Source organism: Sinohyriopsis cumingii, chromosome 10, assembly GCF_028554795.1.
Source record: "Sinohyriopsis cumingii isolate HCF-2022 chromosome 10, ASM2855479v2, whole genome shotgun sequence".
Classification (NCBI taxonomy): domain Eukaryota; kingdom Metazoa; phylum Mollusca; class Bivalvia; order Unionida; family Unionidae; genus Sinohyriopsis; species Sinohyriopsis cumingii.
Genome location: NC_142970.1, coordinates 94,806,746 through 94,823,902, shown reverse-complemented (window position 1 = coordinate 94,823,902; position 17,157 = coordinate 94,806,746). Strand labels below are relative to the sequence as shown.

The 17,157-nt window shown below is 33.5% G+C and overlaps 1 protein-coding gene across 1 annotated transcript in view; it reads right to left on the bottom strand.

Moving 5' to 3' along the window:
* Positions 1–17,157, bottom strand: part of LOC149790601 (uncharacterized) — a 400,967-nt gene that overhangs the window by 196,323 nt on the left and 187,487 nt on the right. Inside the window, exons 44-51 of the mRNA XM_089972700.1 lie at positions 13,026–13,141; positions 11,482–11,719; positions 10,747–10,986; positions 10,201–10,365; positions 7,048–7,332; positions 5,771–6,574; positions 4,560–4,742; positions 447–574 (exon numbers count right to left, since the gene is read on the bottom strand). Of these exons, the coding sequence (XP_089828826.1) occupies positions 447–574; positions 4,560–4,742; positions 5,771–6,574; positions 7,048–7,332; positions 10,201–10,365; positions 10,747–10,986; positions 11,482–11,719; positions 13,026–13,141 (2,159 nt within the window). The remainder of the gene's footprint in view (positions 1–446; positions 575–4,559; positions 4,743–5,770; positions 6,575–7,047; positions 7,333–10,200; positions 10,366–10,746; positions 10,987–11,481; positions 11,720–13,025; positions 13,142–17,157) is intronic.

Genomic DNA, 17,157 nt, shown 5'->3' with positions numbered 1-17,157 from the left:
AGCAATGAAAAATAAAGAGAACATTTTAACACTGCAGTAAAGAAAAAACATAAACAATAATTTAGCATTGTTGTACAAATCACATGCTAGGCATTTGTCTTACAAAACCTTAAAACTTCCAAACCTTTACTAATATTCACTGGTTAAGGTGAACCATTTCTTATGTTTATAAAATCATTGTAGAAAACCAAACCATCCCTAGAAGCATATTTGATGGATGGGTGAGTAAGAACAGTCAATAAAGTATTTTGAAGAGTCAAGATTTTAGGCTAATAAAATAGCGCCATGCCATTACAAAGTACAATCACTGTTGTAGTCTGATTCCCAAATCTTTGCTAGATTAACATAAAACAAAACACTGAGACCATGAAATAAGTAAAAAGATACATAAAAGTTATAATTATTGATTTCAAAGATACAGGAATTGCATTCACTGAGTGACTAACCTTGTAGATTTCACTCCCATTGGGACAGTGCAAGCCCTTCGGACAAATATATGAGGGCGGATTTGGGACACTTGTACCTGCAGGACAGTAGTAACCTGCCCAGCATAAGTCAGATACGGATGTCATGGCTGTAATAACAACATTATGAACATTAATTTTTACAAGAAATTCAAAATAATCCAAAAAATTAATTAAGCTCAAGATTAACCAACAATTAAATTAAACTCAAGATTAACCAACAATTAAATTAAACTCAAGATTAACCAACAATTTAATTAAACTCATGATTACCCAACATTTAATTCAACTCAAAGCTTACCCAACAATTTGATTAAACTCAAGATTACCCAACAATTTAATTAAACTCAAGATTAACCAGCAATTTAATTAAACTCAAGATTACCCAACAATTTAATTAAACTCAAGATTACCCAACAAATTTAAATAAACTCAAGATTACCCAACAATTTAATTAAACTCAAGATTACCCAATAATTTAATTAAACTAAAGATTACCCAACAATTTAATTAAACTAAAGATTACCCAACAATTTAATTAAACTAAAGATTACCCAATAATTTAATTAAACTAAAGATTACCCAACAATTTAATTAAAATCAAGATTACCCAACAATTTAATTAAATTCAAGATTACCCAAGAATTTAATTAAACTCAGGATTATCCAACAATTTAATCAAACTCAATATTACCCAACAATTTAATTAAACTCAAGATTAACCAACAGTTTAATTAAACTCAAGATCAACCAACAATTTAATTAAACTCAAGATTAACCAACAATTTAATTAAACTCAAGATTACCCAACAATTTAATTAAATTCAAGATTACCCAACAATTTAATTAAACTCAGGATTATCCAACAATTTAATTAAACTCAATATTACCCAACAATTTAATTAAACTCAAGATCTATTGATAGCAAGTATAGTTGAACTTTGATTATCATTTACCCTATTAAATGACAGTATCTGTTAACTGTCAAGGCATTGTATGTCAAAATATTAAAAACAGGTACCTGTAAATACATAGATATTATTTTTTTTAGATGACTCTGTCTATTGTATAATATTTTTATTGCACATATTCTATTATCCATCTATTATCATATCTGTCATGGTCTCAGTCCCACAACCTGATGGATAATCAAAGTTTTAATGCATACTTAATAGGCACCAATACAAGGTCATATTCTGCTGACCTCATCATTCACTAATCAAATTATGGCTTTCATGTTTCTGAAAGTAAAAACGGTCATTGAAAACATATCCTTGCTGAGGACAACTCTTCCTAATTGAAAATCAGATGCTTTGTATGATAGCCTGCTAAAACTAAGTTGATGGGAATAACAAAGGGCATAAGGCCATTAACTTTTATAGTGCTTGTAAGTTTATAGGAATGAAAAAGGTCACCAGACCATGAACTTTTATCAGTGCCTGTCAGATCTCCACTGTGTCAGACATATCTTGGTTGTGGTTCAATTGAATTTTACATTCTCAGTTAAAAGGACCATGAACAGCTGCATGCACTGAATATTACATATGATTACACTTTCTACAGCTACTACATTATCATATTTATTGCAGGATAATTAACAAAATTGACTAAGCTTTTGATTGGTTAAAACTGCATCATGTGACAGAGAAAACAGCTCCAGCTCAAAATAAGCCAACTGATATGATATTTGATGAGTGGACTATGAAAGAAACTAATTTAAGAAAATCCTGAAAGATCTATGACTATACTTGTATTCCAATTAAAGTTGCATTTAATGTTAAAGATTTTGAGACCATGAGCTAAAGATTCAATTTTATGCTCATACAATTGAAATACAGGGCCTGATGTTAGTGTTAATCTCATACAGTTGAAATACAGCACCTGATATTACAATGTTAGTGTTAATCTCATACAGTTGAAATACAGGGCCTGACATTACATTGTTAGTTTTAATCTCATACAGTTGAAATACAGGGCCTGATGTTAGTGTTAATCTCATACAGTTCAAATGCAGGGCCTGTTGTTAGTGCTAATCTCATACAGTTGAAATACAGGGCCTGATGTTAGTGTTAATCTCATACAGTTGAAATACAGGGCCTGATGTTAGTGTTAATCTCATACAGTTGAAATACAGGGCCTGATGTTAGTTTTAATCTCATACAGTTGAAATACAGGGCCTGATGTTAGTGTTAATCTCATACAGTTGAAATGCAGGGCCTGATGTTAGTGTTAATCTCATACAGTTGAAATACAAGGCCTGATATTACAATGTTAGTGTTAATCTCATACAGTTGAAATACAGGACCTGATATTACATTGTTAGTTTTAATCTCATACAGTTGAAATACAGGGCCTGATGTTAGTTTTAATCTCATACAGTTGAAATACAGGGCCTGATGTTAGTGTTAATCTCATACAGTTGAAATACAGGGCCTGATGTTAGTGTTAATCTCATACAATTGAAATACAGGACCTGATATTACATTGTTAGTTTTAATCTCATACAGTTGAAATACAGGGCCTGATGTTAGTGTTAATCTCATACAGTTGAAATACAGGGCCTGATATTACATTGTTAGTTTTAATCTCATACAATTGAAATACAGGGCCTGATGTTAGTTTTAATCTCATACAGTTGAAATACAGGGCCCGATGTTAGTGTTAATCTCATACAGTTGAAATACAGGACCTGATATTACACTGTTAGTTTTAATCTCATACAGTTGAAATACAGGGCCTGATATTACATTGTTAGTTTTAATCTCATACAGTTGAAATGCAGGGCCTGATGTTAGTGTTAATCTCATACAATTGAAATACAGGACCTGATATTACATTGTTAGTTTTAATCTCATACAGCTGAAATACAGGGCCTGATATTACATTGTTAGTTTTAATCTCATACAGTTGAAATACAGGGCCTGATGTTAGTGTTAATCTCATACAGTTGAAATACAGGGCCTGATATTACATTGTTAGTTTTAATCTCATACAATTGAAATACAGGGCCTGATGTTAGTTTTAATCTCATACAGTTGAAATACAGGGCCTGATGTTAGTGTTAATCTCATACAGTTGAAATGCAGGGCCTGATGTTAGTGTTAATCTCATACAGTTGAAATACAGGGCCTGATATTACAATGTTAGTGTTAATCTCATACAGTTGAAATACAGGTCCTGATATTAAAAGGTTAGCTTCACGCTCATATAATTTGAATACAGGACCTGATATTACATTTTTACAGTCTGAATAGAAGGCCTGATATTTCATTGTTACAATCTGAATACAGGGCCTGATATATAAATGTGAGTTTCATGTCCATACAGTTTGAATACAAGGCTTGATTCAGGGCCTGGTATTACAGGGTTTGATATTACAATGTTAGTTTCAATAACATACAATTTCAATACAAGGACTGATACTGCATTGTTACAATCTGAATACAGGGCCTGACATCAAAATGTTATTTTCATGCTCATGTCATTTTTATACAGCAACTACTATTACAATGTTAGTTTTCTACTCAGTTCAAATACAAGGCCTGATACAGGGACGGATATTACATTGTTAAAAGTTTTGAATACAGGACCTGATATTGAAATGATTTTCACGCTCATACAATCTGAAGACAGGGCCTGATATTACATTGTTACAATCTGAATATAGGGCCTGATATTACATTGTTATAATCTGAATATAGGGTCTGATATTACATTGTTACAATCTGAATATAGGGCTTGATATTACATTGTTACAATCTGAATATAGGGCTTGATATTACATTGTTACAGTCTAAATATAGGGTTTGATATTACATTGTTACAATCTGAATAAAGGGCTTGATATTACATTGTTACAATCTGAATATATAGCTTGACAAGAAGCTGTTACAGTTTGAATACAGGGCCTGATACTGCAATGCTGGTTGAAAGAAAAATGTTTGATAAGAAAAGACTAGTCTGAAAAAGTTGACTTCTTGGAATAACATCTTTCAAATTTGTAGAAATGATCAGACAAAGGAAGGAAATAAAGAAGAAAAAAGATAAAAAGGCAGATATTGTTTACAACTGAAAAAAGGATCTTCATTGAATTACCAGTGCTGGGACAATAATATCCTGCTGTGCAGCTGGTGCATGCTGATGCAGCTGTCAGTCCAGTCTTGTTAGAGAATGTCCCAGCAGGACAAGCAGTTGGGTACTGACTCCCTGTGGGACAGTAGTAACCTTCAGGACATAGATGGAATGTGGCATTGACAGCACCACCAGGACAGTAGTATCCTGCAGAGGAAAATAAATTTGTGCATTTGATATTTTTTTCATAGCTTACTGAATGTATCATATGGACATGACTATACAATGTATCACAGTGGGACATTTGCTTTTCCCCTTGGACTCCAGGGATGTGGCAATGTCAGTCCCATTAGGACAGTAGAATTCTGCCATGTAAATTAAATTAATGCATTAGACATTCCTAATACTCATGACTTAGCAAATTTGTTTCTGCTCACTGTAGGTGGTAACATTTCTCTAGAGAGGGAAGGAGCTTGATTTATTCTTGGATATTGCAAAGAGTAATACATCCAAATAAATGCATGTTTCATTTTGATCTGCTGTCCACAATGAAATGGTTAAAAGGTAAGATATACAATTTGATGGGCAAGATTTTCCTGTATAATTGTTTTATATTTACAAAGTGTTAAGTCCAGGTTTAACATTAGCATTTCTGTCATAGCCAAAATTAAGCCAATAACCAACATTTTTGTAAATAAGCACAACACATCTATCTTTTATACAACAGACAAGGAACAAAACAATATTAGCCAAAACTGATGATTTTCTAAATTTAGTACCCATCTGTGAAAATAAGACCATAAGATTATTATGACATATAATGTAAGATGCATGCACTATGCATGGTTTATGCAACTAAGATAATTCTGGTATACAATGTACGTGTGATGCACGCATCCAAATATTTTAAGTAGATAAGGGACATGTACAAATTAATACAATCAAAATGGGATTAAAATAATCACCCTATTTTCATCTACTTAAAATTTATTATTTTTTTTTAACAATAAATCAAAAAAGCTTCAAAATCAAAAAAGATGCTGCAAACCTATTATCTTTTTAATACCATGCATTTTCACAACAACAAATCCATTCAAAATATTAAAGAGATGTAAATTTAAAACATTTCTTAAATAAAACGAAAACTTGTGATATTGCTAAATTTTGTTTGAAGAAATTGTGAAATTCAGCAGCAAGAATAAAGCAGGTTTACACTATTTCAACTTAAACATTACCTGCAGTGCACTGAGGACCAGCAGCAGACATATTGTAACTTGGGCAGTAATGACCTCCTGTGCAGTTGGTGCACTCACTCATACTCTGTCGTCCTGTTGATGGATTATATGTACCTGGGGGGCAAGACTGTGGAGAGGCTGTGCCTTCTGGGCAATAACTTCCTACTGGGCAAATATTTGCATTTAGTCCTTGTGATGGTGTACTATTCTTAGCCCCATAAAGGCAATAGTAGCCTGCTGAGCATGGCCCCTCAGATGCAGAGAGGCCAACTTGATTGCAGTACCTTCCAGCAGAACAATCTTGACATTGTGCAACACTTGTCCGGTGGGTTATGTTGCTGAAAGTCCCAGATGGACAAGGGAATTCTGTGGATTTAGTCGTATTTTCTGGGCAATAAAATCCAACAGGGCAATATGAGTCATTAACCACTACAACTGGGGCTTTAAGATTGTCGCAGTAGTAGCCAGCTGGGCATCCCTTGCAATTAGACTGAGTAAACTCATCCTGATAAGTGCCTGATGGGCATACCAACTCTGCAGAGCTGCCTTCTGGGCAGTAGTGACCTTGTGAACAGTTATAGCCTGGAGGTGTGGGTGAATCTTGCCCTCCAGGACAATAGTACCCCGGACTACATAACCCATCAGGCTGAGGATTCCCACTTCCGGCACAATAGTACCTTGGCAGGCAAGAGATGCAGTCTGTGATGTTATCATTTCCAGTGCTGTTGAGGAAGGTGCCTCCTGGACAAAGGGTTGGGGCAGAACTGCCCACTGGACAATATGCTCCTTTTGGACAGATGTCTCCTGCAAACAGAGAAATAACAAATCTTTTATACTAAAGTACTTAAATGATTGATTTGTCTTTTACACACTATAAAATGTATATAATCTTAACAATCTTCAATGCTCATCGAAGAAGTTGCTGTACTGAAACCTATAGAAGTAATCCAAATATGTATCTGATATTCCTAGAACAGCACACACATATCTTGTGATGGTTTTAAAGACACTTTTAACACATTATTGGCTAAATCATGCAGAGGAAATGGGATTTAAGTGCCTTACATAAGGACAGTGAGGTAGCTGACCTGAGTGGGCATTAAACCTGTGACCCCTGGAGTATGAGTCTAATGTTCCATCATCTCAGTTACTTCTGTTCCCTATAAACATTTACTGTGAGGCAAAAGAAAAAGAAAATACTACAACATATTCAAAACATCTGAATTCTGACCTTTCTTTAACAACAACTTAAGTTTAGACATGCCCTGACAAATTACCTGTCACATTTTTATCTGTTGGATTAGGTATTGTGGCTCTTTCTGTACAGTAGTAACCAGCTGAGCAAAGTCCAGAGGTCTGATTTAGAGTGTCACTGGCACAGTATGACCCAGGTGTACAAGGCACAGGATATGATGCACCTTCTGGGCAATAGTAGCCTGCAGAACATTTGTTCCCCCCTGATCCTGAAGGCATGCTTGTGGTTGAGCCCCCACTGCAGTAATAGCCAGCCATACATTTTCCAGAGGGTTCAGCAAGTCCTGTCTGCTGGCAGTAATAGCCACCTGCAAAACAAAAATCAACCGGTATTTATGTCAGTTTCTGATACTGATTTTAAGTCATCTAATTTACATTGTAGAAAGTAATAGTTACATCTGTGAACTAATTAATATCAAAAGTACATTTTAAGGGGTCAATTACACGAAATTTAAACATTTACATTATCTTAAGTTAATTCTGGGGACTGTTATGCTGTAATGAGAAGGAGTTATGCTAATAATGGCATGCTTAACCAGATCTAGTGCTGGGAAGTAATTTATAAGAACAAAATCTGGCTAACTTCTGACTACAATGGGTTTTATTGTTCCATAAATGGCTTGAGTGAAAAATGAACTTAATACAAATTTAAAATGTTACATTAAAGAAAACTTTAATCATGAGCAGATATATGATGAGTAATGCAAATGACTAAAACCATTATAATACCCATCAGCCATTAGAAAACATCTGTTATAATACAACTCCCATCGGTCATTAGCAAAAATCTATTATAACACAACTCTCATCAATATAAGGAAAAATCTGTTGTAATACAACTCCCATCAATATAAGGAAAAATCTGTTGTAATACAACTCCCATCAATATAAGGAAAAATCTGTTGTAATACAACTCCCATCAATATAAGGAAAATTCTGTTGTAATACAACTCCCATCAATATAAGGAAAATTCTGTTGTAATACAACTCCCATCAATATAAGGAAAAATCTGTTGTAATACAACTCCCATCAATATAAGGAAAAATCTGTTGTAATACAACTCCCATCAATATAAGGAAAATTCTGTTGTAATACAACTCCCATCAATATAAGGAAAAATCTGTTGTAATAAAATTCCCATCAATATATGGAAAAATATGTTGTAATACAACTCATATCAGCCATTAGGTAAAATCTGTTATTATGATTGATATTTTGCGATATACTGGGTATTCAATTCTTAAGGTGTTTTTGTGAAAAATACTACTATTGCTGATAATGAAATCGATGGATTAGAAAATAAACTTATTGTTTCCATGGAAGGATCAATGTTTGTTGGGTTTTTCTTTCATAGTTTGTAGTAATAAAAAGATCATAAAAAACAGTACCCCATTAAACAGTAGATTTTGTGATTAAACTATTCCTTGAAACAACTGACTAATACACAAATAAGAAATCCCATTGATTTCCCTTATAAAGCCACTAGTTAATACAGTGAAGGCCATACAAGCAATGGATTGTAATGCATACAGTGAAGGCCATACAAGCAATGGATTGTAATGCATACAGTGAAGGCCATACAAGCAATGGATTGTAATACATACAGTGAAGGCCATACAAGCAATGGATTGTAATGCATACAGTGAAGGCCATACAAGCAATGGATTGTAATGCATACAGTGAAGGCCATACAAGCAATGGATTGTAATGCATACAGTGAAGGCCATACAAGCAATGGACTGTAATGCATACCAGTGAAGGCCATACAAGCAATGGATTGTAATGCATACAGTGAAGGCCATACAAGCAATGGATTGTAATGCATACCAGTGAAGGCTATACTAGCAATGGATTGTAATGCATACCAGTGAAAGCCATACAAGCAATGGATTGTAATGCATACAGTGAAGGCCATACAAACAATGGATTGTAATGCATACCAGTGAAGGCCATACAAGCAATGGATTGTAATGCATACCAGTGAAGGCTATACTAGCAATGGATTGTAATGCATACCAGTGAAAGCCATACAAGCAATGGATTGTAATGCATACAGTGAAGGCCATACAAGCAATGGATTGTAATGCATCCCAGTGAAAGCCATACAAGTAATGGATTGTAATGCATACAGTGAAGGCCATACTAGCAATGGATTGTAATGCATACCAGTGAAAGCCATACAAGCAATGGATTGTAATGCATACAGTGAAAGCCATACAAGCAATGGATTGTAATGCATACAGTGAAGGCCATACAAGCAATGGATTGTAATGCATACAGTGAAGGCCATACAAGAAATGGATTGTAATGCAACGTTGACCAAATGAAGTAAGCTTTCAGAAGAATGCTCACTAAAAGTTATAATTTATATGTAACTCCAGAAATATTTTACATTTTTCGGAGATATAAGAAAAATTTATATTTTTAATGATTTCCATTAATTATTCACTAATAATGCTAAATGCAAGCATGACTAGATTGAGAAAGGAGATTACAGCAACCAGATAAAAAAGAAAATCATAAATACATGCATTAAATAGTAAAGCAATTCAAGACAATCAACTTGCTTTATAAGTTTCTAAATAACTGTTATCAACAGAAGTGAGCTGTTCTGAATTTGTTATCTCTGTATTATATATATCTCTGCCTCATTACAACAAAATTTTTTCACTGCTGATATCAATTTGGAAAGATGAATAAGAAAATACATACAATGAAAGTTATGAAAACTGCCATCTTGAAGGCCAACTTAAAATGTTTGCTGCTTTTATTGCTCTGATATGCAGAATAAAAAAACATATTCATTTTCCTGACTGTGTAAAAATGACTTATATTCATGGATGAATTGAGAATGGGGTCTTGTTGGTGGATCAGTGATGTAACTTTTACATTCAGAGTTTGTGGGGACTAATTAAAACAAATGATACCTGACAATTTACAGCACTGGCATACATTACAGTACATGTTGTAAAATACTATATGCTGAAAAAATTCTTCAGCACAACAGAAAATAGAGATTTTCCACTTGCTATTTGTTTCAAAATATTGTATTTCAAGACTGACTATAGAACATTCTTCATCCTATGTATGACCATTAGGTATGAATCTAATGCTTGAACCCAGTACCCTATCAGTGCAAATAAAATTCATTGTCACCAATCTATATGATCATTACCTGGACAGCTAAGGCAGTCACTGGCTTTAGTTCTCTGTGTCAGGTTGTTATAGGTTCCTGCTGCACATGGATACTGTGTGCTGAATTCTGTCCTAGTGGGACAATAGTATCCAACTGGACACTTGTACTGCGTGTAGTTAGAGGTTTGCTCTGGACAGTAGAAACCTACATTAAAACAAAAAGGTTACATACTTTGGCAGGCTGCAAGCTGAACTGACACTGAGTAAAACATTTTTATGACAAAATTATCCAACAAGCTAACTTAAAATGTCAGCCATACATTTCATATTATGACATTCAGACACTATTAGACCGTTAAGACCATTTTTGCCAAAGATGTCAATTTTACTGACACATCACTGATTGTCACTATTTATCATCGACAAACTCTATTCAGCCTGCATCTCTCTTTATCTCTAACACACACAAACAGATAAACAAGATGATCCTCTTCTTTTCCATACTTCTGCAATATAATCCATCCTTGCTTCCCAACATGTTTACCCACCATCTGCACTAAATCAGACATGCTAGTAAAGTACAAACCTTCTGGGCAGCTGTCACAGACTGACATGCCTTCTTGTGGGGCATAAGTTCCATTATGACAGGCAATAGGGTAGATACTGGAAATCCCTCCTGGACAATAGTGTCCAACTGGACAGATGCCTCCAGTGCCAACTTGCCGGTCATCATAACAACTGTTGTTATATACAATGGACTGGTTGACCCCATTTGGAAATTGCCTATCAATACCTGACAAACACCAATGTCCTGGGTCACAATCACCTGGAAAGTTGAATAAAATACTTTGATACTTGAAAGCTTAAATATCCATACGGGATTTTCATTGTGAATTGATCCACATAACAATTGTAGCTACTTTAGAAATCTCTTATTTGTACTATAATTGCAAAATCAAAATAAAAGATAATTTTAGGCAATTACTGTAACCATAATATTTCTGAAGCAGTATTTGTATTCTCTGAAATACATGATTCAAGAAAATCTTTATAAAAAAATTAAAAATATTTTTGAATTTAAAATTTATTGCCAAGGAACAAAATAACACAGTACTGAAAGTCCTCAAAATACCGACTTTGCAAAACTCAAACTTTTCTCAATTAATATATTGCACAGAAGGGCAAGACAGTTGTAATTAGGAAAGTTGGGGCATGTCTTCTAGTCCATATCTGTGCCGAAAGGGCAATAAATGCTTACTGAGCAGAAAGACCAATTTAAACCTGTGGTTAATTAATCATCAGTTACAATAAGGCTGCTCACCAGAAGGAGCAGTCAGATGCTCTCCATTACAATATTTCCCAGCTGGGCAGGGCAGACACTGACTCTCTTGATATAGTCCAGTGGCTGAACTGTATGTGCCCCGAGGGCATGATTTCCAGTCCACTCCTGTGCCTTCAGGGCAATAGTATCCTGCTGGGCAAATGGTCCTCTTGCCTTCAACATCACAATAGTAGCTTGCAGGGCAGGCATAGCAGTTCACAGCATGGGTATGGTTTACCTGTGAAAGTTAGTAAAAAGTCATTGAACTAGATTTGTGTTTGTGAAACAGAAATGACCCATTTTGGACCAAAAATGTACATGTCCAAAAACTTTGACCAAAAAATTGCTCAAGTGGATGACAATCTAACAAGGTTATCAACATGTGTATACCAATATGTACAACAAATTTAATGGGACGAATTAATACAAGTTTTGGCTAAGTATTGCTAACATGGTCTTTGTCAAGTAAACACAAGAAAATCAAGTTAAAAATGCTTACATAATTGAAAAAGAGTGATATGGCCTGAAAACATAATTTATTCATCTACTTATATACATATAAGCATTAACATGCCTACCAAATTTTGTCTTCAAGTACTTTTTACCTCCAAGCCACCAATGTATGTATGGATATATAGAGTACAGCTATGTATGTATGGATATATAGAGTACATCTATGTATGTATATACAGAGTACATCTATGTATGTATGGATATATACAGTACATCTATGTATATGTGGATATATACAGTACATCTATGTATATGTGGATATATACAGTACATCTATGTATGCATGGATATATACAGTAAATCTATGTATGTATGGATATATACAGTACATCTATATATGTGGATATATACAGTACATATATGTATGTATGGATATATACAGTACATCTATTTATGTATGGATATATACAGTACATCCATGTATATGTGGATATATACAGAACATCTATGTATGAACAGAGATATACAGTACATCTATGTATGTATGGATATATGGAATATATTTATGCATACATGGATATGTTCAGTACATCTATACACATATATATATATATATATATATATATATATATATATATATATATATATATATATTACATGGATATGTTCAGTACATCTATACACACACACACATATATATATATATATATATATATATATATATATATATATATATATATATATATATATATATATAAAATACACCTTTGGTTCATGAGCAAATATAAAGAAATATTTCATTTGTGAAGTGGAAATGCAAGTGATAAAACAAAATGCATCCATTTCATGAAAAAAATTTCTTTAAATCTATTCAAACAAATATAATTTCTTTGTATGATATAATTTTGAAGAAAAATGCCATTGATTTGCATGTTTTTTTTTCTTCTCTCGATATATGCCAATGTGATCAATGGCTACATTTATCAACAAAAATAGCAGGGTTATCTTCCTGCCAATTAATAAATTCAAGTACTGATGACACTGTATAACTTTATAACCACAAAAATAGCAGGGTTTATGGTGGAACTTACCTCAGTGTAGTTTCGGCATGGCAGTGGCTGTGAGACACCACTAGGGCAATAGTGACCGATTGGGCAATAGGTATCATTTGACTCTTTGTAAATAGATCCTTGTGGGCAATAGTATCCTGTTAAACAGATGGAGATATAAAATTTAGATTATACAGATACTTTTATAAAATAAGGCATCAAACATTTTGGATTGCTTTCAACACTTTAAGTCTGAAAACGCAATGGAGTGCCAGAAAAAAACAAGTCACTGCTATCTATTGTTTTTGTAATGAATAGTAACTCTCTTCAAAATGAATACCAGTGCTATTGACAGAGTTATCTCAAGCACAGCCCATGGACAAAAGGTGCTTAACAAGAGGCCCACCTGGGCCTGAAAAATTCAGCTGGTTGATATCTGCCTAACAGACAAGACACATACAAGGAAGGTGGCCAAACAATTCTTGTTCAGGAGGATTCTTTCTGTAAAACTTTCTTCCAATGAATTTGATTGGATATGTTATGAAATCATTGGATATGTTATGAAATCACTGGATATGCTGCTATGAAATCATTGGACATGTTATGAAATCATTGGATATGTTATGAAAACATTGGATATGTTATGAAATCACTGGGTATGTTATGAAAACATTGGATATGTTATGAAATCATTGGATATGTTATGAAAACATTGGATATATTATGAAATCATTGGATATGTTATGAAAACATTGGATATGTTAAGGTAAAATTGGGTATATTATGAAATCATTGGATATGTTATGAAGTCATTGATGTTATGAAAACATTGGATATGTTATGAAATCATTGGATAAGTTATTAAATCATTGGATATGTAATCAAAACATTGGATATGTTATGAAATCATTAGATATGTCACGAAAACATTGGATATGTTATGAAAACAATGTTTTTTTAGGTTCTATCACATTAGCATCCTCAGCCCAATACTGAAAGGTTGTCAAAACAGGACAATTTGTGACAAGTTGGTAAAATTCTGTAAGTGATTTTGCTATAATGCTTTTTGGATAAAGTTGTGTAAAAGCTTTTCTGAAGTAATGGCAGCCATATTTGATAGTGGAAGATTCTTCTGTTTAAATTGAAAGGCACTCTGTCACATCAAAGGATGCTAGTCATTTTTAAAAGATGTAATAAAGGGTTTCTAATTTTAGTAACAGCAGCCATATTTGATAGATGATCACCTATATATATATATATAGATACTTAAAAAAACATTTTTGCCCGAATCCTCATTGCAAAATTTCGTCAGATTCTATTGAATACTTTTCAAGAATATGATGTTTAAAGAATTTGCCATTTTTGTAATAGCAGCCATATTTCATGGAATTGGCTTGACTGGTATACATTGTAAAGCCTTATACCTTCTGTAATACCTGGTCAATTTCTCGTAAGTTGTTCTAAAAAGTAATTTAGGTAAATCCTTTTATATTTTCTATGCTAAATTATGGTAGTCATACTTTAGTAATGGCAGCTATATTTCAAGGTGGATTGCCATCATTCATACCAATAAGAAAGCTTATAATATATAATCCATGATACTTTCTACAAAGTTTTTTCTTACTCCACTGAGCAGTTTCTAAGAAGTTGTTTAAATATATTCCCAGTTTTAAACAATATGATGGAAGATCAGACTTAGATGCAGAAATATTTGAAAGCCCGCTATGACCAGATGGATTCTGGCAAAATCTGGTCAAATTCTAAAGAGTAGTTTTTCATAAGAATTTATTGAAATGCTTTTATACTTTCAATAATGGCAGACATATTTGATGGCAGAGCAGTATCAGTGTTAAAAATATGAAAGCTATCCACGTCAGGATGATTGCTGTCAATTTTGATAAAATTTCATTGAGCAATATTTGTGAAGAAGCTATTGATGGTAGAGGAAATGGAAGATCAGTTGTGCAAATTTGAAATCCCTGTATGATAGATGGTTTTCTTTATCACATTTGAAATTCATGTATGCCAGGATTTTTTCTATCAAACTTGAAATCCCTATACGCCAGGATTTTTTCTATCAAATTTGAAATCCCAATATGCCAGGATGTTTTCTATCAAACTTGAAATCCCTATATGCCAGGATGTTTTCTATCAAACTTGAAATCCCCATATGCCAGTATGTTTTCTATCAAACTTGAAATCCCTATGTGCAAGGATGTTTTCTATCAAACTTGAAATCCCTATATGCCAGGATGTTTTCTATCAAATTTGAAATCCCTTTTTTGCTAAGAGTCTATCAATATTGAAATCCCTGCATGCCAAAATGTTTTCTATCAAATCTGAAATCCCTGCATGCCAAAATGTTTTCTATCAAATTTGAAAGCACTTTACAAAATTTGGTCAAATTCTCCTAAGGTTTTGAAATGTTGTTAAAAGGTTTCTGTTATTAGTAATGATGACCATATCTGATGGCAAATAGATATAATTTGTATAAAATTCAAAGATCTTCAAGCAGGGATGTTATCTATCAATATAGATATAATCTGTATAAAATTCAAAGATCTTCAAGCAGGGATGTTATCTATCAATACAGATATAATCTGTATAAAATTCAAAGATCTTCAAGCAGGGATGTTATCTATCAATATAGATATAATTTGTTGTTGTTGTTGTTGTTGTTGTGGGGTTTAACGCCATTTTTCAGCACATGATAGACTATACATTGCGGCCAGTATTAATGGTGAAGGAAGGACCCAGGAAATCCCCGGAAAGAACCACCAACCCTCGAGAAGCTACTGGCAAGCTTTCTCACATACCCACATTGGCTGAATCCAAGACTCGAACCCACGCAGACAGAAGTGAGATAGCAGTGATCCGTAACAGAGAGTGCTTGAGACCACTCGGCCACTTGGAGCCCCCGATATAATTTGTATAAAATTCAAAGATCTTCAAGCAGATATGCTATATATCAATAAAGCTAAAATATATTCATCAGCTTTGAGAAGTAATTTCAGAGATTTTAATAATGCTGGCATTAAATGATTGTGGAGTGGAATTATTTTGTACAAAACTTAAAGGTCTCCATAACAGGATGCTTTCTATAAATTGTTTTTATCTGGCAGTGGTTTTGGAAAAGAAGTAATTTAACTTTTTTTCTTATGTTTAAAATCAGTTGCCATATTTCACAGCAGATCAGCATAATCAGTATAAAATGTATAGCTAATTAGATTAGAATGATCAATACCAAGTTCAATTTAATTAAACTGAGCTGGTGGGTTTTACATCAGGATAGTCCTTAACAAGCTTACTTTAAATTGGTCAGGTGGGTTTTATGTCAGGATGTTCTGTTCCAAGTTTGCTTTATATTAACCGTCTTGTGGGTTTTGAGTAAAAGTTGAAAATAACAATTGCTGATGCATTACAGATGTTTTTTCTATTTTTGGTAATGGTGGCCATATTTGATGGTGGATCAGTGCCATTTTTATTATATACCCATTGAATCTTATATGGTGATCCATGATGTTCCATCTGTTAACCCATATTTTACACCCTGATTAAAACCATTCAAGAGTTTTACTGATGTCTGCACATCAATATTATTTGATCCAACGAAGCACACTTCTATAAATTCCAGTTTACATAAAATCTTTCACAAAGAATAGATAAAGACAAAGAGAACCATATTCATGTTTTGTTCCAAGTATGGAAAAAGAACTCATGCAATCTTCATATGAATGTATCTTGGGATTACAACCTCAACATATCCCATGCAATCTGTCATATGAATATATCTCGGCCATACAACCTCAACATATCCCATGCAATCTGTCATATGAATATATCTTGACACTACAACCTCAACATATTCCATGCAATCTGTCATAATATGAATATATATTGGGATTACAACCTCAACATATCCAATGCAATCTGTCTTACGAATATATCTTGGCACTGCAACCTCAACATATCCCATGAAATCTGTCATATGAATATATCTTGACACTACAACCTCAACATATCCCATGCAATCTGTCATATGAATATATCTTGGGATTACAACCTCAACATATCCCATGCAATCTGTCATATGAATATATCTTGGCACTACAACCTCAACATATCCCATGCAATCTGTCATATGAATATAAATTGACACTACAACCTCAACATA